The sequence below is a fragment of the Labrus bergylta genome, chromosome 4, assembly GCF_963930695.1.
Source record: "Labrus bergylta chromosome 4, fLabBer1.1, whole genome shotgun sequence".
NCBI classification, from domain to species: Eukaryota; Metazoa; Chordata; class Actinopteri; order Labriformes; family Labridae; genus Labrus; species Labrus bergylta.
Window position 1 is genome coordinate 29482199 of NC_089198.1, and position 18733 is coordinate 29500931.

Genomic DNA, 18733 nt, shown 5'->3' on the forward strand with positions numbered 1-18733 from the left:
CACAGGTAATTTATTCATATCTCATTTTATTATTTTGTTAAAGCAGACATGATCAGGATGACAATGAAAAAAAACTAAATCATGGTTATGAACAGTAAAATCAAAAAACATGATGCATTAGGCAATCAAAAAACGAGTTTGCTCCTGTTATCGTGCCTGAAGGTGCTCGAGGTGCTGAAGGTGAAATAGTGTCTAGTGAATCGGCTTTACTTCAGCAGCTTTGCAGTTGCCATGGAGGTCATGGTCGTCATGGTCATGGTTGGCACGGTGATGTCTTTAAAGATGGGCTGTGTCACAATAGAAGAAGAAACTTTGTTCTCGCTGAGAGTCCCCACGATCATCTGCCGCATTTCCCTGCTGGCGTCCCCACGCACTGCCAGTAACGCCTGGATGTGCTCCTCCCTACGGGAAGCAGGAGGGACAAAAAGCCTTGGTGAAGCGTTTCGGTACAGTTCATCATAAGTGCTGGCTTTGGCATGCTGCTATAGGTGTAGGCTGCCAGGGAGCGGAATTTCTATCAACACGCCTTCAAGTCGATGTTATCAAAACATTCTGATACTTTGATACGTAGCAAAGCAGAAAAAAAACATTTCAGCTCTTCAGTCATATTTGAACCAAAAGCTGCCAGAGAGAATTCAAGATGAACAGTTAACGTGTTGTGATGCTGCGTGTCAAAGTGTGTGTGGCTATGTTTACCTGATGTCGGGATATTTGGTCCCCAGGGTGGTGACCTCTAAGAACAGCAGAGTGGGGTCGGTCAGCTTGAACACTTCAGCGATGGCAGCGATGGCCCCACAGAGCGAGTCTGTGTCTTCACCCTGAACATAAGAATCAACAACTGTGAGACATGTCCTCTCTTTCTCTGACTACACTTCAAACTGTTGGCAGCGTGTTCACTGGATGTGTTCAGGCTGACTGCTGCGTAGTAAAAACTCTCCTGATAGGTTTGTTACTTGTTGACAGTTTTTTTCAAACTCAACAGCGATGACCGTTTGTGTCTTTACATCAGTGCTACGTGTGATTGGACGAGTTCACAGTATCAACAAAAAAAAGAAAAGGACGCACTGGCGAGCAGAGAAGAGTTTAAAACAGCTTCATTATGTGCACGAAGATGGAACCATCGAGCAATGAAAGTGTGATATAATACTACCTGCTGTGTTCCCACATCAGCTCACCCTGGCTCCATGCGGATATTTTACAAGGTGGCCGGCTGGAAAACTCTGCATAACCCCAAAAATGTCAGTAAATTTAAAAGTCTTGTGCATGTTTGAAAACATTTCTAGTACGACTGTCAAACAATTACAATTTGAATTTATGATTAATCGCTAAACTTCAATAGTTAATCACTATAAAATAAAATTTTAATCGCATGTTTGAAATTCCATTATTTGGCATGTGAAAACTGAAAATTGTTAAGACTTTTATCTTGAATGTTTAAACTGTCTTTACCTGAGGGTACTTAACTTGCTGTTTGAATTCAAGCAAGCTTTTATTTTGAAATAAAGTAAGGCCCTTCTGTTATCTCAAAGGTTACGACATTAACTTAACAACAGAACAGAAACTTGTTATGGATCAAAAGCTGAAGTCAAACAGCGCAAAGGTAACAAAGATAAATGTGTGATGTCATGAAGTGGATATGAATTTGGACTCCGCTGAGCTGTCTGAGAGTTTGTTAAAGTGAGATGAGATGCAAAGCAGCGTCGTTCTGTTACATCATTGACATGACAACAGGGAGACACTGAGGAGGCTTATCTACAGTGCGCCTAGAGGGACAAAAGAACATCTGATGAAAAAAACAAAACAATGCACGAATCTCAGACCTTAATGAACTGAAATTAAGTAGTTAATGACGGCCCTTATTTCTAAACCTGGATGCAAATCGGAGGTGTGTAACTGTTAAAAAAAAACATGAACATTTTACATTTTGTCAGACAGCACATTATATCTGGTATCAGACATTAATGGGGCCCTTTTTAACATGTACGGGAGTTCATGGTAGTTTTTTGGTTATCTGGAGGAGGTTCTAAGTACCCTACCAATGCTACTTAGAGAAATGTATCAATGGGTCATGTTGTACATCTTCTAAATTAAGATCATCGGCAACAACCTTAAAAAAAAAACAAAAAAACAGCAAAAATCCATGTGGCAGACCTGACCGCTGCTCAGAAGGTTGAAGAACATCCTCATGAAAGTTACCTCCTCGTTGTCACAGGATACAAACATTATCTCTCCCTCCTGCTTGCTTGCTGTTAATCTACCTGAATATTTCCTGAAGCTTTCACACAACTGCTCACCTCGACTTTACACAGACATCCCTGCAGGAAAAAGTGACACATTATCTGAGGACTTACAGCAGCCAGTTTCCTGAAGAGGAACTTGAACTGATCGGCCTCTTTGATCATCCTCTCAGCTCCCTCTCTCCTCTCATCAGCGTTCTTAAAGGTGATCCTCTTCTGCATCACTGCTTTGATGTACTCCACCACAACCCTGCGCAGAGCCTCGCTCGTCATCTCCTGCACACATCACACACAGCGTTTCAGACAGTCATAGTTTATGCACTATTAAAACACTCACAGGATCCTAGCTGTCAAGTGTAGAACTGGTCAAAGTCAGTCAGTAGAGATACAGGGATTTCAATGTCTTTGTCAGACTCAGATTTATTTCAAGGTCTGACCCACCAAGTCAGATTTTGGCTCTTGCTGATTTTTTTCCCAGAACTTTAAGAGCAAAAAAAACAAATATTCTAACACACATCACCTACGTAGGTGCTGGGATTAAAAACAGCAACAAGAAAAGTTAGAAGACTTTCCCGCACACTTCCTCGGAAGCCACAAAAAAAAGTTTTTATTGAAACACTAAGTTTTGATCAGAGGTCTTCTTCAGGTGGTCCAAACATCGTGATTGGATAAGGACTTTGTTGTCGCATTGGAGCAAATGTGCATGCATCTTCTTATTTTTCTTTTCTTCAATGGAATTCAATTTAATGTCCATCATTAATCTTTGTCTTAAGTTTAATGATGGAAAATCTTTGTAAAATCACTGACATAGTCGGGTATAGTGAAGCCCAAGATCTTAAAATGGAGTTTGAACTCACAGCAAGTGAAATGAATCTTAAACAGGTTATTTAGACTCTTCTATTTAGAATGATTAAATGAGTTAAATCACTATAAAGTGACATAAGAATCCATAAAGATATGACAGAGACAACCTGCTCTGTAACGCTCCTGTTATTTGAATCGTCTATAGAATCGAGATGTGCCACACAAAAAAGACTACAGATCTTCAGTCACATTTTAAACTGAGAGCTGCCTCGAGAGACAAACGGAGAACAACAATGTTGCCAACATATTTGTGCAATGTAGACAGTGTGCAGGAGTTTGTCAGTAACGTTTAATCATTAAAAACAAGAAATGACTTCCATGTTGGTCTGTCTAGGACGTCTGTCTTTGTTGCCGTGGTAACGATATCATTAGACATTTACTGAACGTTCTCATGTGTACCTGATTGTAGGGTCTCTTGATCTTGTTGAAGTCATTGAAGTAGTCCTCCACTGTCACACAGATGGTGTCAACAGCATGTGACCCTGTCAGCCACTTCCTGGTCATCAGTTCATTCAGGTGATGCTGTTTCATGCAAAATCAACATGGACGAATCAGTGCTCCATTTCTCATCAGTTCACTGGGACTCAAATGTTGACATACTGTCTTTAAGTAACACACGAGGGATGTGATTTATGAAAACATGGATCAAAGAGATAGTCTGCTATCTCCAAACGGGGCCCTGCTTCAGCTGCTTCAGGTGAGTGATAAATGGATTTGAACAATCAATCCTATTTGAGGTGTGGGAGGATTTAAAAAAAAATAAAATCTAGATATTGTCTTTAACTTCCTCGGCCGCTCTCACATCGTCCCCCATTGCACGCACACACACACACTTCTCGGGAGATGACCGCGGCTTGCTGCTAAAGTTCCACATTGCTAAAAGCAGGCGACCGGGCCGCACTGTGAACATGAGAGACACCATTCTGTCTGCTGAAAGTGATTTTACTCTTAAATCCCTTTGAAGCTTCTATTGTAAGGCTGAAAAGTTACAGATTGATCGAATCGGTACGCGTAGTCGTCAGATACACAAAGTCCAGCTACTGGAATCGTTATCAGCACTGGAACAGTTAGATCGGTGCATCTCCACTGAGCGTGTGAATAAAGGGAAACACACTCAGTTAAATCTCATTTCACATCATTTGATACACATGAGTAAAAACACCTTGTTAATAGTTGTGCACATACAACGACCTTCTTAAGATTTTGACTTGTTAGACAGAGTAAAGCTTCGTCCAATAGGAGCCCCTCTTACTTCAAGATCTAGGAAGACTTCATCCAATAGGAACTGACATCCCTCCTTGGCCACCTCATTGAGGGTCCTCTCTATGGCGGCGTCACTGTCGGTGGACTCCGACGAGTACTTCCTCTTCAGACTGTTGATGGACTCTCTGAGGAACACAGTCAACAACTGTCATGTATTTAAAATGAACGACCCCGAAACTATTTCAATCAATAAAGCACAAAATAAAAAAATAAAAACAGATGTAGAGATAGTAGAGGCTGACACAGCGTGGTTTTCCACTCCCATCTCACCACTGACATGGATGATGACTTTAGGCTTAATAATTGTTGTTAGTTCTTAGTTTACATCACAGTTGAAATGTTTGTTCACATCACATGATCATTTCCAGGTCAGTTTTTTTCTTTTGATCTACTTTGAGGAGTTCTTGACTAGTTAGGAAAGGGTCCCAAACATACTGATCCTTTTAAAGCAAACAAGACCACCAGCTAGAAGAAGAACTTCTTCAACATATTTAAAGCTATTTTCCGTCAAGTCAACACTTTCATCTGATTTCTGGCAAGAAGGCTGAAAGGTCTGAGATTTAGACTCTCTGAATGTTTCACACTTGCTGGCTGGAAAAGAAGGTTAAATAGAAGATCAGTAAATGATAAATGGACTGTGCATCTGTCTAAATGAGAAATGTACATGTCATTATGAAAAAGAAACAATGATTGAGTGAACACTGGTCTGTGTATCAGATTCTTACTTGAATGTCTGGCAGTTGTTAATGATGGCGATCATGTACTGAACGTAACACTGAGGCAGCTGTCTGTCTCTCAGGTGCTCCTCTTTGTACACCACCGCCTCCTCCCTGTACCTGCACACAACAACAACAACAACAACAACAACAACAACAACAACAACAACACACACACACACATCAGTTAGGGTTGACACAGCAGTGAGAGTATCATTGCAGAACTTTTCTCTCTGGATTTGTGTTTATCACAACGGAAGATTAAAGAACACCTTATTACTGAAGTGACCCTGGTTTGAGTATTTACTAACACAGTGTCTTTAAATATATTAGAAGAATAGATTTCTTCCTGTAACTACATAAAAAAAGGCCAACCCTGGGTTGCAGGAGCTGTGTTCAATTTTCAAATGCGGCCTAGTTTGAATGTAACTTTTAATTTATGACGGAGTCTACTCTCCACAAATATTTAAGGTGTAACGTAGGCAGAAGTTACACCTTAAATCTTAACACCTGGCTTCTAGTAGGTGTGAAGTCCTCTGCAAAACACGGTTGTCATGGTGATGGTTTTGAGAGGTGGGGTAGGATGAGGAGGACAGAGGGTCTTAGCAGCTGTTTGGTGTCAGCAACACGCTCTCTGCTATAAATTACATCTCTTAGGAAACAGTTATGATTTCATCCGTCCAATGACAGAGCACCGTTAAATGACCTTTTGTTCCGGTTGAAGATTTCACCACTAGATATCACTGTGGTTATTTGACACTAGCTTTGGAAGTGTCATCGTAACGCCTTGTCGTATTTTACAAACATTTGAGTTTCTCTTTGTGGATCAACATCAGTTGACAGATGTTCATTTCAGCTGTTAGTTTGTTCAGAGACATTTAGGCACGAGAGGAAACGCTGGAACAAACACTGCATTAAGAAACCGCAGCTCACTGATTGGTCGAATCAAGTTTAAACGTCGTGTCTGCAACAACACCTTGGTTAGTTTGTAAAATATACCTGATCAGGAAAGAGACCATCTGCTTCAGGCAGAGCCTCAGGACCTGCTCCTTGAAATCCCTGTTGATCTGCGCAGCCACCTGCAGGTTCTGCTCAAACATCTGGGGAGGAGTGCAAACATACTGAGATTAAAATGAGGAGTACAAAGATACTGAGATTAAAATGAGGAGTACAAAGATACTGAGATTAAAATGAGGAGTACAAAGATACTGAGATTAAAATGAGGAGTACAAAGATACTGAGATTAAAATGAGGAGTACAAAGATGTCAAGATTAAAATGAGGAGTACAAAAATACTGAGATTAAAATGAGGTCTGTGATCATGGATCAATATGTCAGTGTCTGTCGAGGGGGTTATTTAGGCTTTACTTATTTTGTAAAGGTGGAGACCTTTCATCTTCATGTACAGTAAATCAGCTGAACCCACAATAGATCATTAATAATGTATCGATAACCCTGAGGTTTGTCAACCATGTGCGGAAAAGGCTGGGAGAACATTGCTGACAGGAAGTCCCGCCCCTTCCTGAGTTTGATCGGTCTGTGAGGAAGAGGTGACACGAATGAGCATGGCGCTGATTCAAAAGTTGAACTGACAGGGCTGTGAGTGCAGCGACGCAAAAGAACATAACTCCTCAATCTAAAACCTTTATTCCTCTGAAAAGCTTTACAATCATTTGCTGCATCTGCTAAAGTCCATTCAGGGTCAAGACACTAAGCTTGTGTAGTTGTAGTGTGTGTGTGTGTGTGTGTGTGTGTGTGTGTGTGTGTGTGTGTGTGTGTGTGTGTGTGTGTGTGTGTGTGTGTGTGTGTGTGTGTGTGTGTGTGTGTGTGTGTGTGTGTGTGTGTGTGTATTACTTGAAAGACGATGGCAGGCAGGGTGGTCTGGTAGTATCCGTCTTGGTCAGCCTCAGGTTCTGTTTCTTTCTGCCAGTCCTTCTTGTCCGTCTCCAGAGCTTTCCGCAGCCAGCCTGTTATGTTAGACTGAAACACACACAGTCACACACACACTTAGAACATGTCTTTGTGCGCCACTGTCACCTCACCTGTATTCATTACGACACTGTGGAAACTGCCTTATCCAGTTTTGTATTGGATACTTAAAAGCTGGTGGAAGGAAAGGTTCACTGAGACGAGGGCTGTGTCCCAATTTAGAAGCTGCATCCTTCAGAGGGTGCTTTTGAAGACTGATTACATCAGAAGCTGTCCCATTTTGAGGGCTCCTTCAAATGCAGCGAAGAAATGCATCCTTCCCAACGTTTACTTTAAATCACTGCACACCAACTCAGACTAATACACTTTTAAATGCAAGAACCGGGTCATTGGTTTAACCTCTGTTAAAAAGCTACAAAGACAAATGTTATTAAATTGTCTTTAAAATGATGGGTCATGTGACGTTTGTTACATTTGATAGTTCCAGTGCAGCTGTTGAGGTTGCTAGGCAACATGGGGCGGCACTTAGAAACAAAGGGGTAAAGGGGCGGGGACAGTGGGTGACAGGGACATGGCATCCTTCGTAGATCACACTGTCTCATTTCAGTTCAACCTGAGCGATCTTCATGGGCTACGAAGGCTGTGTCTTTCAAAGGGTGATACACCATTTCAGGTGTGTACACCTGTGGACACAGCTGACCTGTGTCTGTTTACTCTATAAAAAAGATGACTGGAGCCTCTAGGGGGCAGCACACAACTTAAATCCCGATGTAAGAGATTCTGTCCCTCTGTCAGTTTGTATTACAACCCTCAAGTATCTAACGATCAAATAAATGATGCTCAAACTTAAAGTAAATGTACCTTAAAACTTCTATTAGTAACATTTTTCATTTAGCTCCTAAAGATTGAAGCTATTATTAAGAAGTTTAAATAATTGAGATCATTTTCCCACTTGGCAGTGAAAGATGAGAATATGCTGCTTTGGCTGCATCAATGAGGCGTACAATCATCTCATCAGTTTGCCTCGGGATGGTTTTCTTAAAGACAGGGGTTTCATGACCCTTTCCGCAGGGTCTCTCCATTGTGGACTTAAACATTTCCTGATTTAAGGATCAATATGACCCCCATCCTCACTCATCAGGAGGAGCAACACAGGAAAGGATTGTCTCCTCTTGCATTCTAACACTTCTTACCTGAACTCCATGAAGTCTGAATCAAAAAAGACAAACACATTTATTTAAGTTTTAAGCAACGCTCACTGTAAACGTCCTGACGTATTTGCTGAGCAGGTCGTCCACCACATCCTGAGGCAGCAGCGGCTCCAGCTGGTTGATGTCGCACTCTGAAAGGAGCTCTGGATGGCCCATCATCTCGGTACTGAAACACACACATTAACACAGAGTTCATCTTTTGTGGTTTCCCTTTGTTTTTTCTATTGAGAAAACAGAAAGAAGAAAAACTAAATGTTTTCAGAGTGATCAGCTGATAAACGATGTAACAAAATGTCATGAAGACTAGGAGTGGGTGCTTTTTGGCACCGTCATGTGATTGGAGAACTGTTAAGCTCACGGGCAAACAGTACCCTTATCGGTATTTATGTAAGTCCGTCTTATTTTTAATGCATGACTTTCCAGAAGCACTACAAAGCGGACTAGTAGCTTAATTAAAGCCTGCTTCTTTTTCTGTTGAGTCTAATTAAATAGTTTGGATTAAGAAGCTGCTGCTCGCTCTTTCTCCGTTTCAAATCAATAAACAAGCATCAGAAGGATATCGGTCTGTGTGTGTCGACTCTGCCTCTCTGTGTGTCTGTACGCTGAGGCTCTATTAATAATGATATGCCAGTTTAACCAGACACAGCCTACACACATTTTTATCTGCCTTAGATAGCATCACTGTGCCTGTTTTGTCTCCTAACAGAGTCGTTACATTTGACCGGCAAAATGAGACACAACATACAAATATTCATAATTTGTCACGAGTCATTGTATAGTCAGCCAATCATAAACAAACCCAGGGTATGACCCCCCCCCCCCCACCTCCTCACACACACTGCCCCAGGTAAAGTGTCATTCTATGGGAAACACTAAACAGGAAACACAGTGTGCCAAGACAGAGTGTGTGAAAGTGTGTATGTGTGTGTGTGCACCTCTTGTATGTGTTTAGGACCCAGGTCAGCAGAGACACGATTTCGTTAGCCTCCAGGTCCTCAGAGGCCAGTTCTGTCACACGAGTGGACACGGTGTTGTGGTACAGACAGAAAAACCTGCAACACACACAAACACACACATGAGCAAGCACACTTACTGAACGTGATCAAGCTGACAGCTGAATATTTGGAAGCTGCCGCTGCGTGCTTGACAACAAGAAGAGGCATGTTCATTGTGTGCGTGTTACCTGTTGAAGGTGTTGTAGTGAGGAGGGAAACACTGCACCATGAGGTTCTTCACAACAGTGAGATCGTCCAGAACGTACTTCCTGGTTATCTCCAGCAGACGAACCAGCCACATTTTATCATTCTCCCTCGTCACTGACTGGGTGCCCTCGATCCGGGTGCTGACTGTACCCTCCAGCACCTGAAACACAAACAGATCAAAGTTCAGGGGGCAGAGTCTGTACAGTTGGCCAAAGAAACACCTTTTAGTGCAGTGACGGCGGGTAAAACGTCAACATCACATCTGAAGACTGAATCATTCTGATCGCTGATTACAGATTCCGACACAGATGTTTTTTTTTTCATTACTTCTTTTTCTTTGTGTTTTTTCAATGAGTGATGAGATTTGATTTATCAGAGTTGTTGCTATAAGTCCCTCGTCTTGAAATGTTTAAGGAGCATTTCTGACAAACTGCATGTCGCTGAACTTCTGTCATAGACGCCTGTAAGACTTGCACACTATTTCAGGTTTGACAATGAAAACTAATCAGAGTTTGTCTAACAGGTGGCGTCCTCAGCCCAATGAGAGCCTCTTCTCTGAGGCAGCAGTTCAGCTCACAAACATGAAACTGATGCACATCAGCTACTGACATCGGTGCAGGCCACATTATTAGCCAACAGGCCGATGTTGGTCAACAGGGAAGAAACCAAACGATGTTCTAACTGAGACATCTGTGCATCCCTCGTTGAATCACATTCATTAACACGAGGATCTCAAAACCAGCCACCTTCAATCCCCCCATCATCTAGAATTAAAATAACCAAAAGATTAAAGTGAGAGTCCCACCACCCAAATGGCTCGAACCCAAAAGACGAGAGTGGTCTCATTATTTTTGAAGCATGAGTGTGATGAAAGTAAAAAAAAACTGGAGGAAGAATGGGATGAAAAGAAGTCCCTCCTACTGTTGAAAACAAAAGAAAAAAAGGAACTCAAAACTTTTGAGAATGTGTTAAACTATGAAGCACTTCTACAATTCACTTAGCAGACACTTTTATCCAAAGCGACACCAGAGAGTAAGTACAACACTAATCCATTCATACACCACCACTGAAGAAGCAGTGGGAGCAATGCGGGGTTAAGTGTCTTGCCCAAGGACACATCAGACATGTTGCTCAGATGGGGATCGAACCCTCGACCTTCCGATTGAGAGGCGACGACTCTACCAACTGAGCTCTTCCATCACAAATATGTGGCTGATTGGTTGAGTTCTTCTTTATTTCTCCTTCATGTGATCAGGATCTTTTTGTAAAAGATGTCTAAATGTGTCAAATCTAAAAATGTGAAGATCGTCTGATCAAAGTCCCTTCTTCAGCAGCTGTCTGATGTTTTTTAATCCAACTATCTAAGCTGCTATATAGTTAGCATGCTGCCTCAGTTGGCGAGTTGCTAACACAGTTATTGTGACAACCGATGAGTCTATAAAGAAACGGGAGATGTCTCACCTCGAACATCTTGTCCTTCCAGCGTTTGGGTCGTCCTGGTGGAATGAACCCGGACTGTTTCTTACGGTCAACCATGCGTCGATCGATCTTCTCCTCCCGCTCAATGATACGAACCACAGACACCAGCATGGTGGGGTCACTACGGACCGTGACCATGGACCGCTGCAGCACCATCCACAGCTGTTTGGCCAGCTCATCTGACAAGCCCTGAACCTGGAGGGGGAAGGTGAGGAGAGACAACTGAAAGACAGAAAACAACTCTACTGTCCTGCCAGAGGGGTGAGCAATATAACAACACATTCATAGAATATATACAAACAGCTGACTCACTGTATGACATGTGGACTTTTTCACATAGATTGGATTGATCACATAGTATTAAAATATTCCTGAAACAAGAGGATGCAGCTGAGTGTGCAAACAAACAAAACACAGCTAATAATGAGCACATTTATCTCGATACAAACCGACCACCTGCTGCTCTCAGAGTTAAACTTACGTCTTCAAAATAGATGGATATGAGATTCATGTCACTGGTGTTCTTGCTGTCCATGCGGTACTGTTCATACATGAGGTCGTCCCGTGAACACTCCAGCTCGATCAGCTTCCTGTGGGCCTGCAGCAGCTCTGCCTGCTCGATCAGCTGCTGAGTGTCTGCCACGATCTCTGGTACTGAACACAGAGGTCAAAGGTGAACCGAACAATGAGAGAAAAAGAGGGCAGAAGAAACGCTCTGATCTAGCAAAGACAGAAACGTTTCCCTCACACGAGGAGTCTGTGTCTAACTTTACGGACAGCTTATTGTATCAGACCTGTCTAAACCATGTCACCTTTCTGTGATTGGACACATCATTATTCACTTCTTCACATAGAACTAGCTAACAAAGCTTACCAGAGAAAATGTTCTTCAGGTTTTCCACAGCGGAGGCCAGCTGACTGTGTTGAACTACAGCATCTTTGACATCTTTCAGGTTCTCGATGGTGTTGATGCTCTGCCTCCAGTCTTTGCTCACATCAGCCAGAGAGTTCTGGATGTCTTTGACGTCGATCAGGGCAGAGTGCAGCTGGGTCAGTCCTGTACGAACACCATCCAGCTGGGACTGGATGGCTGCCTGAGGGACAACGAGGCCACAAAGAGACAAATTATTTTAGTGACAGAAGTTTGTTTTATTATCAATAGGCTTTTATTTATGTAAATCAAGCTAAGTTAAAACATTTCTGCTTTTCTGTGATAAAGAATGCAAAGAACAGCACAAAGGACAGGATCTCTTCAGGAAATCTCCACTTCTCTAAAACAACCTGACCTACTCATTTCTAGTCAAATCTAAATCTTATTTATTTATTAGAAACCATTCAGGTTCTATTTTATATCTTGATATGAGATGTTTATCTTGACTTGTCAGGTAATGTGGCTTATAATAAGTCTAACAAGATATTTTTGACTAGAAATGTGACTAATACACTTTCTTTGATTTGAGCTTTTGCAGTGGGGAAACAAAAACAGTTGAATTTGTTCTTTCAACCAGCAGCTCAAACACTATGCTGAGTTCTCCTCCTCTCAAAAAAACAACAGCAACAGTGGATTTAAACAAGGTAAAAACAATAAAAAGGGAAATTTTATGTTCAAATCTGAGCATCTATTTCATTTTTGGAGGAGTTTAAAGAGTAAAGTAACAATCTTTTCTCACATACGGCCTGAAAATCATCCTTTTATTTAATTCATAGACTTCAACTTAAACACTAAACTGAACTGAAAAACAGGATCCATATGCTAATCTTTCATTGACCATACAAATGCAATTGCTAGTTGGGGACGGCGGCCCACATGGGGCAGTCACAATGCAACAGCCCACATGATTTCCATCAGACAAACAGGCTGCATATTCAAAACCGATGCAAATTCAGAGAGGCATGTAAATGACCATAAGAAATGCAAAGACAGAGAAACATGCTGCGTGAAAAAACATGCTTCAAAAAGATTTTTAAAACTGCATGAACAGCAAACAGACCCCCAGTCTATCCTGAATAGCACTACAACACAAACAAGAACTTGACTTCATGTCAGTTCTTGTTTTCACTTGATCATCTTTCTTTATGTCGTCCTGCTCAGTCCTATTCTAGTTCGGTCCTGAACTATAATAGGCATTATTTTTATTATGTTTTCGTTAAAGGTTCTGCTTTGGACCTCTCTCCCCTTCACACTGACATTATTCTGGTTCTCTTTTATTCTGGCATAATGAACTTGATCTCCAAGTGTTTCTATGCAACCATTAAATGAACATGATGAGACCCCGAGCCGTGCCCTGTGAATAGATGAGGGGATAAACTGAACAACATGTTGACGTCTGCTAACACACCTTCAGCCTGGCTTCTACAGAGGCCTTTTTGCGGGCCTCTCTTCTTCTGTACTGCTCCACTTTATCCAGCTGGTCTGATCGCTGCAGCATCCCAGCAACACGCTGCACCGCCGTGGCAACCGCCTCCCGACTCGTCTCCTCCATAGTGTTGCTATGGTGTGCTGTCGATTTATTACTAGTCGTTTGTAAAGACTTCAAGTGAACACTTGAGACCTAAAAGAGAAAAAAAACACTAAAATTAATAAAGAAAATACTGCTGGGTGTCACAAAAAAGTTACAACTCTCAGTGTAAGTTACAATGTATTAATTAAGAAAGGTTGAATGTTTTGATATATTGTTCACTTAACTGGGGGGAAAGTATACATCTGTCTGCTTAACACATTTCTTGAAAAATAAACAAAAGCTCTCAGATGTTCATTGAGGTATTGACAAAGTATCATTAAGTTAAACTCCATTGTTTCCTTATCACAATGTAAACTAGGAGTAGGCTAAAGCAAACTCTCTGCACTTACACTGTCAGCTACGGTGGCTGGGAAGTGCAAAGCAAAATTACAAAGTGTTGAACACTTTTACAAAATGTGAGACAAATTTACATTTTTTATACATTTTTACATTTTATGAAACAAAATGACAAAACCAAAAACACTTACCAAGGACAAAACAAAATTTACAAGAAGTGAAAAACTTTTACAATCGCTGAGACAAATTTACAAGAGGCAGAACACTTTTATCAGTCCCCAAACAAATTTACAAACGACAGAATCTTGACGGAAAGGGAATGTACCACGACAAAACAAAACAAAATGACCCCTCACGCGATCACTTCCGACATTTGGTACATTCCCATTTTGTCAAGATTCTGTCGTTTGTAAATTTGTTTGGGGATTGTAAAAGTGTTTCACATCTTGTAAATTTGTTTTATAAGACGTAAATGTGTTTTTTTCTTGGTATAAGTGTTTTGGTTTTGTAATTTTGTTTTCTAAAAATGTAAAAAGGTTTTTCAAAATGTAAATTTGTCTCACATTTGTAATTTTGCTTTGCACTTATCAGCCACCGTAGTCAGCAGAGACAGTCACTTACATCATGTGACTGAGTGTGTTATGACAGGTAAGTAAAGGACAGGTGTCTCTCTCTCTCTCTCTCTCTGAAGACAGTGTCCATACGGATTTCCCTTTTTGTATTTATTTCATGAAAAGCATTGCTAATAAGTACATTTTTACATTTTAATAAAAACATACTAAACAAAGTCGTTAGGGCCTTTTCATTCCTCATGACAACCACAGAGTCACCAGTTAGCACGGTCACTCTTTACACCGAAACACCGTCAATGAGAGGTAGCGAGCTAATGGTTAGCCGGTGTTTGTGAGTTTGACATGTTCTACCTTACAGATCCAGGTGAAAATACGTATAAAACACAAGGTGCGACCCTTCTCCAGTTCTGTTAATGTTTATAACATTAGCTTAGCTAAACATGAAGAGGGAGGCTAACACTAACGTTAGCTAACCTTCAGCCAAACAAGCTACCTTAGAAACCCACCCGAAAAAAGATTCTTACCTTTGGATTAAATAATTAACGTTTGCACGATAAGATGCATTTCGACAAGTACAGATAGTTATGATATTTATAACGGAGTGATGTTTTTTTTTTTCTTCTGGAGTGATGTTGTTGTGGTTCCACTTCCTTCTTTTAACTCCGCCCCCTCAGGAACACTACTACTACTACTTCTTCTTCTTCTTTCTCAGCTGCTGAACAGTGCAGGTCCAATATCGCCACCTTCTGGTCTGGAGTGTTTACCGCAGGACCGAAACTTTTTTTTTTACAAGCATTTTTAATACGTTCAAAATCTTCAATTAAGAAAACACAAGATAAAAAAAATTAGGATAATCCTCCCTAGATCACCGATCTTTATAGATCAGTCAGGCTATCTAATTTACCTACAGACGTTTAAAATAACAATAATAATAAATAAGTTAAAAAAACAAAACATTATTTTATGCACAGAAGTTTTTATCATGGGCAAACAAGTTATCTTGTGTGCACATTATCTCGTTTGCACAAGATAATAAGTAATTCTCCTGAGGGTATAATAAAATAATCTTGTGAAAATAAGTCATTATCTTGTGGGTACACAATATAATGTTTCGCACAGTGCACAATTTATTTTGTGTGCATCACATGATTAAATTATGTTGTTTAATAGCTTCCATAGCTGATCAGACAGAGAGAGAAGTTCTTCACCTTCATGTCTGATAACGTGACACAGCTGAATGTGCTGAGTGTGAGATGGTGGGTATCTATGAGTAAAACACTTCAGTCTGTGTTTTAATTCATAGTTGACATGTCAGGTTCTAGTTCATGAGACAGTCAGGAAGTCTTCAGCTTAGCACAGAACTTGGAACACAAATTACACTTTAACATATCTGTAATAAAGATTATTCAAGTCATACATGTACATGGAAATAGTCCCTACTTCAGGTTATAAAGCTTATATTTCTAAGTGTGGTGTATATCCTGAAAGTTAGACGGGCTGGGTGTATGAGCTGCTCAGATAAACTACAGGAGAAACGTAAGGAGACACAGGTAACATCATGATACTGAAGATATCATTTAATAGTAGAATTCTGTTTCTTCATATCGACAGAAAAAAAACACAAAGCAGGATTTTTTTGTAATCTGGGCACTGTTTATACTTTTTTTAAATATATAATCTAAATGACTTAAAGGTAGGTGACGTTTCAGAGTTCCTCTTGCAGATTTCTTTACATGGTGACTACTTTACACAGGGATGTGATTGGCAGAGGATGAAAAAGCAGGAAAGATTCTGAGCTTAACCCGGTGCAGAGCGGCTAGTTCTTAGTGATGTAGCGAAACATAAGAGTTCAGAATAACGTTTAAAAGGATGACCAGCACAAAAACAATGAATACAACCGATCATACTCAACATGGGAGGTCTCACTGCAATCGTCGCATAACAGAGGACGTCTCTCTTTGTTGAACATTACACACTACCAGCATAAAGATGCATATTTACGCCCCCTGACACTCCTGGAAGATGAACGGTGGGACGAAGCCGTTTCACCTCTAGTCCACCATCAGAGGTAATAACAGAGGTGTAAGCAAGAGATCAGAGGAGCTAACACTGTCGGAATTGCAACAAAAAAAAATACATTGGCAACGTTTTGGTCGAATGTCGCCAATGTATTTGTTCAACTTAGACAGTGTGCAGGAGGTTGCTTGCATTTTTTGGTAAAGAAAAACAACATCTTCTGGTGGACACACTTTGGACATCAAAGCCTGTTTCACTGCTGCAGGATGAACTAATCTACTGGAGAGTTTTGGTACCCTTCAGTCATTTAGACCCCAACATGTTTTAAAAACAGAGCCCAGCTTTAAGAAGACAACAGCACCCATGTCAGTCCTGCCCTGATGTCTCCCTTCAGCAAACACACAGTCCTGTAGATCACACACACGTCTCTCAGCTGTCCATGTCCTCTGGCTGGAAGCTGAAGGGTTTGTCGTAGCCCATCAGGTGGTTGTAGTCCTGAGGCATGGCGAACAGGTCGGGGTTCACCAGCAGACCCGTGCCTCCCGCGTAGAAGGTGGTGAACATCTTGCTGACGGCGGGGATCCGCACCTGCGTCTGGTGGAACACGTTCCTCTTCTCGGTCAGGAAGACGCTGTAAGTGACGGCGGTGTAGGTGTCCGTGTCCGGGTGGTGGTAGAGGCGGACCACGTAGCCCCGGGTGAAAAAGTGGAGGACGACGGGGGTTACGAAGATGAACATCCCAATGAAGCCGCAGAACGCCGCCTGCAGGGCCAAGCTCTGGACCCCGAACCCGGTCTTCAGGAGGATCTGAGGCATGATGAAGAGGCTGGCCCCGCTGCTGCTGTACGAGAACATCTTCACCCCTGAGAGAGCGCACACAGAGCAAAGGTTATCACTGGAACACTACGTTGATAATTCTTCTTAACAACGGTCATCTGTCGAGCAATAATTAGATTGTTGCTATGCGTCAATGGCTGATCAGAATCGAGTAACAACCCTGAACACAGAGGAGGTTTTAAGTTGCAGTGTGAGGCTTACTGAACGTCTCTGACTGTCAAGCAGACTCCTTTACTCACCAATCTAAAACATCCTAAAACTTTTAATGTGATGAGATGATTAAGTGAGAGAGCTGAAAGAGCTGAAAGAGACTCACCTCTAACAGCACGACCCAGACTGCCGGTGTAAATGAGCTCCCCGTCCGTGGAGGGCGTTGCCGTGGAGACACATCTGATGGAGGGACATAGGGAAGGAGCCTACGCACAAACACAGCAAAGACACACGTTAAAACTCTGACCTGGAGTCTGAAAGTGTGTAGATGTCCTTTTTTTGTATTATTATTAGTTCTTTATGTGAAGTCCATCCTCTCCATCATTTCAGAAAATGTGTGCTCAAACAGGCCGATTGGAGATGTTCCCTCCATGACATCACAAAGGGCAGTAGCCCCTCCCCCAGGTGGGTGACACTCCCACAGCTAGGTGTTTGTTCTGCCTTCTCACTGTAAACAATAGGACATGGTGCAATAAAGCCAGAGCCACCCAAAACCTTCCAGAGAGGGGGCGTGGTCAGACACAGCTCATTTACATATTTAAAGATACAGACACAGATACAGTCTGTTCTGAGCAGGGCTGAAATAGAGGGGTTTATAGACATGATCAAATACAGGATCAGAGTGGATTTAGAACAAGAACCTTCACACACATGTTTTAGGAAGCTCTGAGACTTATTGAAACTGGTTGAAGAGGAGAATAGTATGTGACCTTTAACAACAACAAGTGACACAGACCTGCAGACATTTACAATCGATTTCAGAGTATCTCTTCTTGGAGGCTAATGCTATCTGATACCATGTTATCGTTAATGGTGTAAAATGCATGTGGCAAAACGTCATCTGTGCGTCTGTGTGCATTAAAGAGTTAATTGAGAGTCACTCACCTGGTTGTTGAGGAGGCTCGACCTTCTACCCGCGTGCAGCTGCTTCACCCCCCGAACACAGCACGCGCTGAACGAGCGAGCTCCGAGCCTCGCGGGCCTGACGGTGACGTCAAAGTTTACCGACTGATATAGTCCACAAGGTCGTAATCTGCGGAGGACATTTACAGATAACATGTTCCAACTATCAGCGAGCCGGCCTGGGTCACCGATTTCTAGAAAGCTGGAGGTACTTCCGCTTTTTATTCTTCTTCGTTTCCCCAATGATCGCTGTTCATGCGTGTGAAGGTACAATACCGCCACCTAGTGTGTTAAAGCGTGTCCGGTAAATCCACATTTATTTATAAAGCACATTTAAAAACAGCAGCTGCTGACCAAAGTGCTGTACAATTCAGTATATAAACAGGTTGTAACAACAATTATAAGAATACAGAAATAACAATAAAGAAAGATCTAAAAATAAGTTTTGAGGTTTGATTTAAAAGAGTCAACAGAGTGGGTAGACCTGATGGAAGGA

At 41.6% G+C, this 18733-nt stretch overlaps 2 protein-coding genes across 2 annotated transcripts; both read right to left on the bottom strand.

Annotated features, from left to right (window-relative positions):
* Positions 1-6: 6 nt before the first annotated feature.
* On the bottom strand, positions 7-14955 carry exoc3 (exocyst complex component 3). The gene is made up of 16 exons (XM_020628899.3): positions 14796-14955; positions 13241-13453; positions 11776-11995; positions 11383-11555; positions 10884-11096; positions 9404-9582; positions 9156-9272; positions 8269-8386; positions 6935-7060; positions 6080-6180; positions 5090-5200; positions 4354-4489; positions 3501-3623; positions 2352-2513; positions 697-818; positions 7-402 (listed from the first exon to the last, which is right to left on the bottom strand). The coding sequence occupies exons 2-16, from the start codon at positions 13382-13384 to the stop codon at positions 207-209; spliced, it is 2241 nt and encodes a 746-aa protein (XP_020484555.1). The 5' UTR covers positions 13385-13453; positions 14796-14955; the 3' UTR covers positions 7-206.
* Positions 14956-15833: 878 nt separating this feature from the next.
* Positions 15834-18465, bottom strand: tmem70 (transmembrane protein 70). Its single transcript, XM_020628910.3, has 3 exons — positions 18220-18465; positions 17441-17540; positions 15834-17150 (listed from the first exon to the last, which is right to left on the bottom strand). Exons 1-3 carry the CDS (start codon positions 18391-18393, stop codon positions 16717-16719), a joined length of 708 nt encoding a protein of 235 aa, XP_020484566.2. The 5' UTR covers positions 18394-18465; the 3' UTR covers positions 15834-16716.
* Between the last annotated feature and the right edge of the window lie 268 nt (positions 18466-18733).

Bases quoted from the DNA above. Each gene is read 5' to 3' on its own strand.
- exoc3 (XM_020628899.3), bottom strand. From the start codon at position 13,384: ATGGAGGAGACGAGTCGGGAGGCGGTTGCCACGGCGGTGCAGCGTGTT. The intron at 9,583-10,883 runs GTGAGACATCTC...TTTGTGTTTCAG, and splicing joins GGAAGGACAAGATGTTCGAG to GTGCTGGAGGGTACAGTCAG. The intron at 5,201-6,079 runs GTATATTTTACA...TGTTGTGTGCAG, and splicing joins ATGGTCTCTTTCCTGATCAG to GTACAGGGAGGAGGCGGTGG.
- tmem70 (XM_020628910.3), bottom strand. From the start codon at position 18,393: ATGTTATCTGTAAATGTCCTCCGCAGATTACGACCTTGTGGACTATAT. The intron at 17,541-18,219 runs GTGAGTGACTCT...GTTTGTGCGTAG, and splicing joins CGAGCCTCCTCAACAACCAG to GCTCCTTCCCTATGTCCCTC. The intron at 17,151-17,440 runs GTGAGTCTCTTT...GCGCTCTCTCAG, and splicing joins TCTGGGTCGTGCTGTTAGAG to GGGTGAAGATGTTCTCGTAC.